General features: G+C 37.1%; 1 protein-coding gene across 2 annotated transcripts in view; it reads right to left on the bottom strand.

The window, feature by feature from the left end:
• The window catches only part of MYO3A (myosin IIIA), a 244,074-nt gene that overhangs the window by 121,654 nt on the left and 108,415 nt on the right, over nucleotides 1-14,005 (bottom strand). For both annotated transcript variants that reach the window (XM_060659133.3, XM_060659132.3), the window contains exons 12-14: nucleotides 12,977-13,081; nucleotides 12,786-12,869; nucleotides 7,453-7,655 (exon numbers count right to left, since the gene is read on the bottom strand). In XM_060659133.3, coding sequence (XP_060515116.2) covers nucleotides 7,453-7,655; nucleotides 12,786-12,869; nucleotides 12,977-13,081 — 392 coding nt within the window. The remainder of the gene's footprint in view (nucleotides 1-7,452; nucleotides 7,656-12,785; nucleotides 12,870-12,976; nucleotides 13,082-14,005) is intronic.

Raw genomic sequence — 14,005 nt, 5'->3', positions numbered from 1 at the left:
ACCCAAGGGATACAGGAGTACTGATGCATAGGGGCACTTGTACCCCAATGTTTATAGCAGCACTTTCAACAATAGCCAAATTATGGAAAGAGCCTAAATGTCCATCAACTGATGAATGGATAAAGAAATTATGGTTTATATACACAATGGAGTACTACGTGGCAATGAGAAAGAATGAAATATGGCCCTTTGTAGCAACGTGGATGGAACTGGAGAGTGTTATGCTAAGTGAAATAAGCCATACAGAGAAATACAGATACCATATGTTTTCACTCTTATGTGGATCCTGAGAAACCTAACACAAACCCATGGGAGAGGGGAGGAAAAAAAAAGAGGTTAGAGTGGGAGAGAGTCAAAGCACTCTTAAAAACTGAGAACAAACTGAGGGTTGATGGGGGGTGGGAGGGAGGGGAGGGTGGGTGATGGGTATTGAGGAGGGCACCTTTTGGCATGAGCACTGGGTGTTGTATGGAAATCAATTTGACAATAAATTTCATATATTGAAAAAAAAAGCATTTTCAAGAGAATGAGAAGACAAGCCACAGGTTGGGAGAAAATATTTACAAAAGAAACATCTGATAAAGGACTGTTATCCAAAATATACAAAGAACTTTTTAAAAAATCAACAATAAGAAAACAACCTGATTAAAAAATGGACCAAAAGCCTTCACAGACACCTCACCAAAGAAGATATTACAGATGTCAAATGAGCATATGAAAAGATGCTCCACATCATATGTCACCAGGGAAATGCAAATCAATACCACAAGGAGATATCACTATACATCTGTTTGTTGACAAAACCAAATGTTGGCCAGGATGCAGAACCACAGGAACTCTCATTCACTGCTGGTGGGAATGTAAACTGGTACAGCCACTTTGGAAGACAGTTTGGCATTTCTTACAAAACTCAAGGTATTCTTACCATATGTTCCAGCGATTGAGGTCTTCGGTATTTAGTGAAAGGGGTAGAAAATTTGTGTTCACACAAAAATCTGTATATGGATGTTTGTAGCAGTTTTATTCATCATTGCCAAAACTTGAAACAACCAAGAAGTTGCTAGTAGGTGAATGGATAAATAAACTGTACATCCAATGGAATATTAATTCAGTGCTAAAAAGCAATGACCTATGAAGCCATGAAAAGACACGGAGAACCTTTACGTGCATATTACTAAGTGAAAGAAGCCAATGTGCAAAGGCCGCTTTTACATACCATCATATTGTATGATTCCACCTATATGACCTTCTGGAAAAGGCAAAACTATGAAGAAGGTAAGATGATCATTGGTTGCCAGAAGTCGGGGGAGGCAAGGATGAATAGGCAGAGCAGAAGACTTGTATAAGACAGTGAAAATACTCATATATAATACTGTAAGAGTAGATACATGCCAAGCAATTGTCCAAACTCAAAGAAAGTACAACACCAAGAACGAACCTTAAGGTAAATCACGGACTCTCGGTGATTACCATGTGTCAGGGTTAAGTTAATCGGTTGTAACATGTATAGCATTCTGGTGTGGGATGTTGGTAATGGGGGAGGTTATGCACCTATTGGGGTAGCAGTATATCTGTACCTTCCTCTCAATTCTGCTGTGAACCTAAAACTGCTGTAAAAAAATAAAGTCTTAAAAACAACTTTCCTAGGTCTCCTCCTCCTGTATATTATGCAATATAATTTCAGTTGAGATAGACATTTTACCTTTGCTCTTTTTAGAAATTATTATTTCAGTACATGTAAGTTTTCCTCAGAAACAAAGATGAACATATCCACATACATTTACTTCTCCAATGATGCAATAAAAGGTATTTGGAGCTTTAGGGTATCTGTGGCTTCATCTTATAATCTCCAGCTTTGTTTCATGATTCTGCCAAAAATCATTACAAGAATAATTTTTACGGAAGCTCATTTTGGGCTCCAACACACAATTCATATGGGTTTAAAATAACATGGTTCAACGTTTGATATTTGTGTCACATTAGTAACTATTTAAGATACTCTATTTAGTCTTTAACAAATGAACATTTGTAAGTGGATGTGTGCAACTTGATAAAGTGGTTAATGTGGCTTCCTGTTCTTCCTTGTGAGTATTTCAAAAAGAAGGAAAACATTTTGAAAGAAAAAAGTAACACTGATTTGATTGGTATGCATTCTGGGTTGAGAATGTTCCCTGAGTCTGAAAGGGCATAATATTACCATGCCTCGGAAGAGAGTTCAAATGTCCAGGAAATCCAATTCTTTCAAATGTCTGAGTCAGAGGGAACAAGGGCTTGAGGTAAAATAGAAGCAGAGGAAGGGAAAGTGGAGGAGAGTTGGGAAAGTCATTCTGGAGATCAACTCACAAGTGTTTGGGCATGGGGAGTGAAGGGAGGGTCCAAGGTTTCATATAAATGGAGAAGGATGGTTCCCGTTCCCCCAAAAGAGACCATGGGGAACGAAAGATGTGTGGGACAAGGTGTATTCAGTTGAATTATATGTGGCAGCAAGATATCTAGGTACATGGAAATGAAAAATGTGAAGTCAGGTGGGAGTGAGAAGTGTATCTTTAGGTGTCAATCACTTTGAGCTACCTGTTGATGCCACGGCATCAGAAAGAATTGCTAAGTGAGAAAGTAGAGAGAGAAAAGAGAAACACTCTGAATACAAATCTTTGGCAAATTCACGTTTGGAGAATGATGGATGAATCGAAGTCAGAGGAAAAAAATTCAGGGAAGTAGGAGAGGAATCCAGAGAATCCAGCTGGGGAAAAAAGACAGGTGAGCTTTTCAAGTAAAGGGTGGTCCATGGGCTTGGACAGTGAAGCAAGGACCAGCATGTCCTTTAGAAGGGGAGTTCCCCACCATGTCTTGCGCAGTCACCAGTAATGCTTCAACAAACACTAGCATCGTACATGAGTAAGGTTAGAACAAAGCTAAAAGTTTACCTCTTGTCTTTTCTCACCACAAAATAATACAAGTTCTCTAAGACTGGCACAGCACATATTTTAGTTCACTTTGTTCTAATGAAATCACATCGATTGCTCTATGTGTCACACCTTCAACACTTAAACAATGCAGTGTACAATTAGAGAGGTGAGTCATAACTGTAGATGCACACAATTGGTGGTTTTCTCTTTAATTATCAGTTTACGTTTACTGAGAATTGTAATTTGACAAGACCTGGAGATGCTATAGGAAATACACTGACCTTTGGTTGGATAAACAATCGGAGAGTTAAAGAAACAGGAAAAGAAAATACTGCCAAAAATTACTCATCTCCTACCTTGCCCTTAACCACATCAAAACTGTATTTAAGAAGACAGAGGACCATAGCATCCCATACATGCTCATATGACCAGTGGTTCCCAGCTCAGAATGGCTGGGGACAGATGTAGGGTCTCAGCAAGTTACTGAATAGTATTTCTCTGACTCTGACCCCACCCCTGACTGTGGATCTTCTAATACTTCTTCAGAGTTCCACTCAGTCATTTGTGGGAAGGTCCTCAGGGCTGTCTCATGTGTGTCCATCTGCTCTGGACCCTGGGGATCACTTATGCAGCCAAGACCTCTAACACCCTGAAAAATGTGGCAAAGTTCTCACAAGTGTATGGCTTACCCCACTTGTGAAACTTTCAGTTTTTGACAAAGCGGCCAGCAATAAGGCTTGGAAAGGCAACAATGCAGCTTTGCATTCATAAGGCCTCTTAGGATAGTCATGAAACAGTGTTTTTAATTTTTCATTTTTAATTCCTGCTTTCTCCAAGATTCCTTCCTCTAAGACGCATAGTCTCCTCAGTCCCTCTCCCTTTATCCCTATCTGGTTACACTTGGCAGATAAACTCATTGCCTACTTTCCTGAGACTAGAAACCAACAAATGATCAGCAAGTTTTGTTTCAAAGCATACATTATCCAGAAGACTGAGCTGCTTTATTGGAGCAATCCTATGTCATTCAGCTTTATATCTCCTGTGTCTAGTACAGTTCCTGGCACACAGTAGGTACTTGATAAATATTTGCCAAAAGGATCAATGAATGAATTATGGACTTTGGAGTCAGACAGAGACATGGGTTCAAACCCCAACTCAGTCATTTATTAGCTTTTTGGCATTAGGTGACTTATTACAATTCTCAGTCCCAGTCTTACATGCAAAACAGCAAGAATATCCTGTCCTATCACTGTAAGAATTAAAATGGATATAAAGTGTTTATTAGCACAGTGCCGGACACACAGTAAGTGTTCCATGAATAATATTTTCCTTCCTCTGTAAAGAGCACCACATCTCCCACTGTATGGATGCCTCCTGCAGCATCTGGTAAAGTGCTGGGCATGTGAATGAAACACAATCAATGCTTCCTGCATGAAACTGTAGTAATGGAAGGAAAGTGCAGTGAAACAGCGATAATGTATATTTGTGAGAATTATCTAGCATTGATTTCAATATACTCATTTTCTTCTTGAAATTAAGTAACCCCCTTTAAGAATTTCTTCTTTAAAATTATCCACATTTAAATGAAGATTTAAGCCACAAATGACATGACACTTCCATCATTAGAAAAGGAAAAAAAAATAGGGGCACCTGGGTGGCTCAGTCGGTTAAGCATCCAACTTCAGCTCAGGTCATGATCTCACAGTTCGTGGGTTTGAGCCCCATGTTGGGGTCTGTGCTGACAGCTCAGAGCCTGGAGCCTGCTTCAGATTCTCTGCTTCCGTCTCTCTTTCTCTGCCCCTCCCCAACTTGTGCTCGCTTGCTCTCTCTCTTTCTCAAATAAATAAACATTTAAAAAAAAGAAATAAAAAAATAGGGGCGACTGGGTGGCTCAGTTGATTAAGTGACATCTGATTTCAACTCAGGTCATGATCTCACAGTTCATGAGTTTGAGTCCCTCGTCAGGTTCTGAGCTGTCGGCGTGAAGCCTACTTGGGGGTCTCTCTCTCCCTCTCTTTCAAAAATAAATAATAAATATGTTAAAAAATAAATTAAAAATATATAAACATATATAACACACATATAAACATGTATTTATGAATATATTCATAATTATTTATACTTATTATTTATAAATATTTAAAATATACAAACATATATAGATAAATACAAATATATATAAAAATAAATGTGGTGAGAGATTAGGGTGGGATGACATGGGCAGAGGCAAAAAGAGAAAATAACTTATTTCCTTAAAAGAAAGGGTAAGTTCATTTAAAAGACATAGATGTCTGTTCTGCTTCTTCTCTGTCACCTAGACTCATTCTTCACTCTGCCTCGTTCTCTGACTGAAAGAATTCTTCACTTGTCTGTTTGACACTTCATTTTCAAAGATCACGAAAAGCTTCTCTAGAATTTAAAAATGCAACTGAAACTAAGTAAAAGAAAAATATAGGTGTAAAAAAATAGAAAAATGGAAAAATTATAAGGCAGCTATATTCAAATTATAAACTGAGTTGAATTTCAACCTGACTGTAAGTTGGGAACTTAAGAGTGCCTTTTAAAAAAAATGTTTATTTACTTTGAGAGACAGCACATGCACATGTGTGTGAACGAGCAGGGGAAGGGCAAAGAGAGAGGGAGAGAGAGAATCCTAAGCAGACTCTGTACTGTTAGTGTAGAGCCCTAAGGGGGGCTCGATCTCACAAATTGTGAGATCATGACCTGGACCAAAATCAAGAGGATGCTTAACAACTGACTGAGCCACGCAGGTGCCCTAAGAGTGCTTTTCCCCGATAAACAACATTGTAAAACTAGAATAGTTCCTTTGGATAGTTGGAAAAAAAAGCTTAATTAACTCACAGCCTGTCTAAAATATGATCTTAATTGTGCAATTTCCTAGAATATATCCTAAATATATCAATAAACATTAACAAGGTTGTTTCTATTATTACAAACACAGGGCCTGATTGTGTAGCTCCAGAAGTTACTGTTCACAAGACACATAGTTCCATAGAACCCCGGTGTATGGTACCCCCTGACATTGTGTACCATGGTGGCCCCACCCAAATCTCAGTAATTCACGCCCTTAGGTAGTTCTTCCCCAGAGGCCTGAAGGAGAGTCTTACACAGTTCTGAGAACAGGACAGATTGTTTTGAGAACCAGTTAAGTCTGCACATCTGTATAAGACCCCAAGGTTCCTCTAGGCATGGGTGACAGAGGCACAGACATGTGTATTCACTAAGCCCTGGGGACCTGGCACACATCGATAATAGTAGCTGCCATCTACTGTACTGTGCTAGGTGTTGTTTCTAAGTTTTTGCACAACTATCCACACCATTACTGCTAATAATGGCTTAAACTTATGGGTTCTTACTATGTGTTATTCATTGTGCTAAATGCTTTACAGGCATTATCTTAACTGATAGGTAGGTACTACTGCTATTTCCATTTTAAAGATGAAAACCTGAGGTGCAGAGAGGTTAAGTTTTTCAAATCACACATAGAACCAAGGTCCTAGAAGGGTTTTTAGGGTTTAAATATCTTACCCAAAGTGAACTAACATGTAGTGAAGCCACAATTCAAAACACTCGTCTTATAATCATTTCTTATGTACTTTGAATTGAGCACGGACCAAAGGATAATTTTCCACATTGAAAGCTGAGTTCAGGAGGTGAACCCCAGGCAACTTATATTCACAATTGACTCACAAATTGAATGATAGCAACTTTGAAAGCATTTATGTTAAATAATAATGTAGTAATACATAACAAGAGCTTGTGTTCCCATGAATTTAACAAATGACCTACTACTATAGTAATGTAGGTATGTTTGGTGTAAAACCTACAGAAGAAAAAGGAAAGACTAGCTTGCCACACTTTTTAAAAGGAATATAAATACAGGGGTACAAATCTAATGTTTCGACTATAGTTCCCACATAAGAATAACAAACAAAGATGTTCTGCAAGCATTAGGACAGGAGAGAAATATTGCCATTCAGCTATAAACTGCTGAAAGGAACTCCTTTAACTTAACACCAAAGCATGGAATTTACAGCATTAAATCAGCTGTAAATTAAAAGGGCAATACAATTAAGGCCATACCTGAATCTTTTATTTGGTCCCATGTGTATAACCATAGGAAGGATAGAATTCATACAAAGATCTATTTATGTATGTAAACATTTAAAAGAAAAAAAGACTGATGTCTAATTAAATTTCACTTTAGTTTTGTGTAAAGAAATATATGCTCCCCTACTTCCGAAATCATTCCAATTTTACCTGTTAGTATCTATGATGGGCATACGTTTTATATCTGGTATCATAAATTTTAGGTGATTTATTAACTCCTCTACTAGATATAACACATGTGAGAGCAAGACAGTGCTGAGGGACCTTTTCAATTCTAACAAGTGCGTTGCACGTAGTAGATGATCAATAACATTTTGTTGAGTTTGTTGAATACGTAAGACATTTTAGCATTAAAACAAAAGCATTATTTTTGCTTGTTTCCCAGAAAAAAAGAAAATATTTGACACGGACTTACAGAGGCTGGTGGATAACTCGGGATTTCTCCAGAAGGTATTCAGAAATCTGTGCTCCCACTACAGCTCCAGAAGAGGTAAATTTCATTTCTAAGTATTTTCCAAATCGGCTGGAATTGTCATTTATAATAGTGGAGGCATTGCCAAAGGCTTCCACCAAATTGTTCACTTGTAAAATCTTCTCTTGCAGAGTTCTGTTATTAGCCTAGAGAAAATGTCAAGATTGTTCTTTAAATGTAAAAAATTGATTTTGTATATAATAAAATGCCTCTTCTTTGATAAGCACTATATGTAGACATAAATGTACTGAGAGCATATTCTTGGCATACTGCCAGATGTTACAACATCTAGACTATTTTTCCTTTCCCGTAAGTGCATTCACCCACTTGCTTTCTCCAAGGGGCAAAGAGATGTTCTGTACTTTTTCTACTGAAATATAGTTCTGGTCAGCGCTCAATTTACAAACACAATTTATAAGCAGACTATGCATACTGGGGTATACCTCTCATTTTGTTATTCCTCTTCTACTTCCCTGGGCCCCCATCCAAATGCTCCCCAAGGTCAGAACCACTTCCCTTGCTTCCATGGAAGCTGTTAAAGCTGGAAATAAGGGAGTAAAGATAATTTGTAAATTCAGAAGTAGGGGAAAGGGAGGAACTGTGAAAACTGAGAACAGTTCAGAAGTGTGGATGGAAGGGGTGGAACCCCAGTCAAGGCCAGTGGGCCTACTTGGCTGTCCCTCTATTTTCTCCTACCCCATCTCATATACTCCTTCCCTGAAACAAGTGTTATTGTTATAATTAGGTTAAGGAGGTATCAGTCATTCACATCTTGGTAGAAATTAGATTGAGTAGATTATGTTTAATGTAATACCTGGTTGAGATCAGCTGTGTTAAAGGTATGCAAATTATACAGGTAAGGGAGAGGAGCAGTTGGTATTTCTGGAACACGGGCCATGTTAGGACGTAGGTGGGCTGGAGTGGGTATTTACAAGGAGGGTTTGGGGGCATATAAAGACTTTTAGTAGCTTCTAATAGGCAATAAGGGTTGAGAGAAGAGAATAATGAGCATTGGAACAAGCTTAGGCCTTCTAAAATGGGGCTGGATTTGCACTCATATAAAAGGTGAGAAAGCATCTTTATCCACCTGTATTAACTAGCAGTGCCTTTATTAAATAAGATTATAAGGACTGCATATTACAAATGTAAATTCAACCCACCAAACATCCTGTTTTGTATCTGGTAAATCTTTATCCAGGAGATAAGTAAAAGATATGATAAGATCTAATATGGGTAGGATTCTGGGAGAGATATATATTCCCAGTTAATATTAAATCACATTTTTAGCTCCTGAATAAGATAAAGTGAGTAGATAAACAGGTTTACTGACATCTGCAAAACAAAAGTCACGCACAAGTTAATCCATCATTGACGGGACCCTCTATGCAACCACAAAAGAGAATAGCAAAGGCCCTTGTGGACATGGACGGTCCTTGAGTAAATTAAGTCAGGTGTTCAAGTCTTCTATGGCAAGATAATATGCTGTGCCTCACCACCCCTCTCCCTCAAAAATCACACCTTTTTTTTTCTTCTTATCCTAGAAGTAAGGAGAGGGGAAGTTGATGGAAAATGGGATGCAGAAGGGACTGGGATGACAGTCCTGAGGTAGCACTAGCTTCCTGGTCACTACTGGCTGTTCCAGTTCTAGCAAAGTCATGTTTCTATTTCATACCCACACACGTGATTGAAAACATAAAAACTAGTTAATTGATTTTTTAATACAAGCACAGAAATCTGTCAACTGATGATTCTGAAAATGAATTAGATTCAATTAAGAAGTTGTTTTGACATGATGAAGCTTCACCCTTTTATGGAGAGATTAAGTCTGTCCTTACACTCACAGTACTTAGAAGATTCTTATAATCATAGTGAGGAAAAATTTTAATAGAATACTATATCGTGTATAACTATGTGGATCATAATAAAAATCTTCACAGGGATCAGTTGTACACAATGGTTTTTTTTTCCTTAATTTTAGTCATATATATATATATTTCTTGACTTTATTCAAGGACCCTACCTGGAAAATCAAATCAAGTTTCTATCGTCAACTTCTCTTTTTCAAAAATTAAGGTATATTTTTACACACAGTAAAATTCATCCTTTATAGTGGTTCAGTTGGTTAAGAGGTTAAGCATCTGACTTTGGCTCAGATTGTGATCTCACGTGTTTGTGGGTTCAAGCCCCGCGCCCTGCATTGGGCTCTGTGCCGACAGCTCAGAGCCTGGAGCCTGCTTCAGATTCTGTGTCTCCTCTCTCTGCCCCTCTCCTAATTGTGCTCTGTTTCTCGGTGTCTCTCAAAAATAAATAATAAACACTAAAATCTTAAAAAAAAATTTATCCTTTATAGAGCACAGTTCTGAAAGTTTTTACAAACATGTACAATCAAATAACCCCCACTACAAATCCACACATAGGACAGTTTCATCACCTCCCAAAACTATATCGCTACCCTTTATAGTCAACCCCTCCCTCCATCCCCAGCCTGTGACAATCACTGATTTGTTTCTTTCTCTATAATTTTAATTTTTTTAATGTTTTTTTTTTTTAATTTTTCAGAGTGGGGGGAGGGGCAGAGAGAGAGGGAGACACAGAATCCAAAGCAGGCTCCAGACTCCAAACTGTCAGCACAGAGCCCAACACAGGGCTTGAACCCACCAACCATGAGATCTTGAGCTGAAATCAACAGCAGATGCTTAACTGATGGAGCCACTCAGATGACCCTGTCTCTATAACTTTAAATTTTCAGGAATGACACATAAATTGAATCATATAGCATATAGTCATCTGAATCTGACTCTTTTGACTTAACACAATGCATCTGACATTCATCCAAATCTCATCTAATGAGATTCATTCCTTGTATCAATGTTTGTTCCTTTTTGTTATTGAACAATATTGAACTGTATAGATGTACTGGTTTGTTTATCCATTCCCTTGTTTGGTTGTTTCCTCATTCTGGAGATTATGAACAAAGCCACTATACGTATTTGTCTGTGGTTTCTGTATGAACATGAGTTTTCATTTTATTTCGATAAATAAACTTATTTATTTTTTAAGAATAAATAAATAGAATAAGAATAAATAAACTTATTTATTTTTTTAAGAATATAAACTTATTCTTATTTATTTCGATAAATAAGAGTAGGATTGCTGGGCTGGATGATAAGTATAGTTTAAATTTATAAAAATATTCCCAGGGTGCCTGGGTAGTTCATCGGTTAAGCGTCTGACTCTTGATTTTAGCTCAGGTCATGATCTCACAGTTCACGGGTTTGAGCCCTGCACTAGGCTCCACGCTGAGAGCATGGACCCTGCTTAGGATTCTTTCTCTCCCTCTCTCTCTGCCCATCCCCCACTTGTTCTCTCTCTCTCTCTCTCAAAATGAACTTTAAAAGACAACAAAAAAACCCCAAAAACAAAACTTCCAAACTATTTTCCAAAGTGACTGCAGTATTTTGTATTTCAACAGAAATATATGAGCATTCCAGTTATTCCCCATGCTTCTCAGCAGTTGGTATTATTAGATAAAAGAAAAAATTAGACATTTTAATAGGTGTGTAATGATGTCTCATTGTGTTTTAATTTGCACTTCCCCAATGACAACTGATGTTGAACAACTTTTCATTTGTTTATCTGCCATCTACATATTGTCTTTGGTGAAGTGACTGTTCAAGCCTTCTGTTCATTTTTAAAAATATACTTTTTTTTTTAAATTTTTTTAACATTTATTTATTTTTGAGACAGAGAGAGAGAGAGAGAGAGAGAGCGAGCATGAACAGGGGAGGGTCAGAGAAAGAGGGAGACGCAGGATCCGAAACAGGCTCCAGCCTCTGAGCTGTCAGCACAGAGCCCGACACGGGGCTCGAACCCACGGACCACGAGATCATGACCTGAGCCGAAGTCAGACGCTTAACCGACTGAGCCACCCAGGCGCCCCTAAAAATATACTTTTATCAGCTAACTCTAGTTAATACATCCTTTTGTTAATTTTTTGTTATTTGATTTCTTATTATTGGGTTTTAAGAGTTTTTTTTAATAATATATATATTAAGGATACAAGTTTTATTAGATTCGTGACTTGCAAATAGTTTCTTTGGGTATGTAGCTTGTTTCATTTTAACAATGTCATTCAGAGAACAGAAGTTCTTAATTTTGGTGAAATCTAATATTTTTCCCTGGTGAATTAGGCTTTTAACATTGAATATAATAAATATTGTAGCTCTACAGAGAGTGAAAATCAAGTAGTAGTAGCTCTCCAACTTTGTTCTTTATCAAATTTGTTTGATTATTGTAGCTCTTTTGTCTTTCCATATAAATTTTTAATTCAGCTTGTCAATTTCTACAGAAAAAAATCCTGCTGGTATTTTTATTGTAATAGCACTGAATCTACAGATCAACTTTGCCATAATGGCATATGTAATGAATCTTTTAATCCATGGACATGGTATAGTCCATTTATGTAGGTCTTCTTTGATTTCGTTTATCCATTTTTTTCCATTTTTCAGCATACAAATTTTGTACATATTTTAGAAGATTTAGATATAAATAGCTAATTTTTTGGTGCTATTGTAAATGAGACTTTAAAATCTCAATTTATAATTTATCATTGCTATCATTATAATTTATCATTATATATATAATACAAATTAACTTTTGTATTACATATAAAATAGATGATATATATATTATATATGTAAAATTGATTTTTGTATATTAACTTCTTTTTTACCCACAAGGAATAAAAGGAGAAAAGTAAAGAAGGCATTTAGTGAATGTGCTGGGGCTAAAAATAGAGAATATCACATTTATAAAGCCTTGCCTACTATAAGAGTGAGAAAAGTTAGAATATCCTCAAAGCAGAACATATGCTTTTTATTTTGTTTTTTAATATTTATTTATTTATTAACATTTATTCACCTTTGAGAGACAGAGCACAAGTGGGGTAGGGGCAGACGGAGAGGGAGACACAGAATCTGAAGGAGACTCCAGGCTCTGAGCTGTCAGCACAGAGCCTGACACAGGGCTCGAACTCACAAGCTGTGAGATCATGACCTGAACCGAAGTCAGAGGCCTAACCGACTGAGCCACCCAGGCGCTCCAGAGCATGTACTTTTTATACTGTTTGTTATATTTTAAACTCACAGAGGATAACAAGTGTGTTTTATAATTTCTGTACATTATCAAATGTGGGAATTAGCAAGCATTAATCTAATCAGTTATATTAGGTTCTGAAGTATAACAAATATTTCTGTTAGGATAGAGAAAAATTATACCTTTCCAAGCACCGTCAGCTGCCGAACCAAAAGATGAGCACTTTCAGTCTTTCCAGCACCACTTTCTCCAGAAATAACAATGCACTGCACAATAAGAAAAGGAAACCATGAGAAAAGTTCATCCTCACAAGATCGGGCTTACACATAAGAACCTAAGAAGGCAATTTCTAAGAACGTGAAACTCTCCTTACCTGATCTGAATTATATGTTATCATGGACTGGTATCCTACGTCAGCCATTGCAAAAATGTGAGGAGGATTGGCAGTTCTCTTTGCTCCAATATATAGTTTTGAATGCTAATGGTTAAAAAGAACACATTTTGTGGGGCTTTTCTTTTTGTTTTTGTTTAAATCTTAAATTATTTATAGACAGGACTCTCAATTTTTAAGCAAAATATAAATCAAAATACACTCTCACACCACCAGAACTTTACACACATGTTACACACACATACTACCCATATTTACATGCACAAATCATGCACAATTATGTAAAATAAAGGCCTGATGTAAAAACAAATCCAGAAATAGGATGTGACATAATAAAATATAATATCACACTGGGAGCAGTATTTAAAAGAAGACTTTCTTGGGAGTGCAAACCACTTTCAAAGAAGAAGTTAACGTTTCAAAATACCATTATTTCAGAAAAAAAAAACCCAAAAAGCAAAAAAACAAGCAAACAGAAACCCAAAATACTGTAATTTCTTGATTTCGGCTTAGGTCATGATCTCACAGCTCTAGGGATCGAGCCCTACATCGAGCTCTGTGCTGATAGTGAGAAACCTGCTTGGGATTTTCTCTTTCTCTTTACCCTCTACTCTCTCTTTCAAAATAAATAAATAAACTTAAAAAAAAGTATAGGGATGCCTCCGTAGCTCAGTTGGTTGAGTATCTGACTTCAGCTCAAGTCATGATCTCGTAGTTTGTGAGATCGAGCCACACATCGGGCTCGCTGCTGTCAGCACAGAGCCCGCTTTGGATCCTCTGTCCTCCTCTCTCTGTTCCTCCCCCACGTGTTCTCTCTCTCTCTCAAAAATAAACATTAAAAAAAGTATACAAAATCTTTAAGAAATAAAAAATAAAATAAAAAATGAAAAAATGAAAAGGGTGCCTGGCTGGTCCAGTCAGAAGAGCATGTGACTCTTAATCTCAGGATCCTGGGTTCAACCCCCATTGTGGTATAGAGATGACTTAAAAAAAATTAAAAAAAAAAAAGAA

Source organism: Panthera onca, chromosome B4 (assembly GCF_046562875.1).
Source record: "Panthera onca isolate mPanOnc1 chromosome B4, mPanOnc1 haplotype 2, whole genome shotgun sequence".
NCBI lineage: Eukaryota > Metazoa > Chordata > Mammalia > Carnivora > Felidae > Panthera > Panthera onca.
The sequence above is the reverse complement of the archived record's forward strand: the minus strand, read 5'-3'. Positions and strand labels throughout refer to the sequence as shown.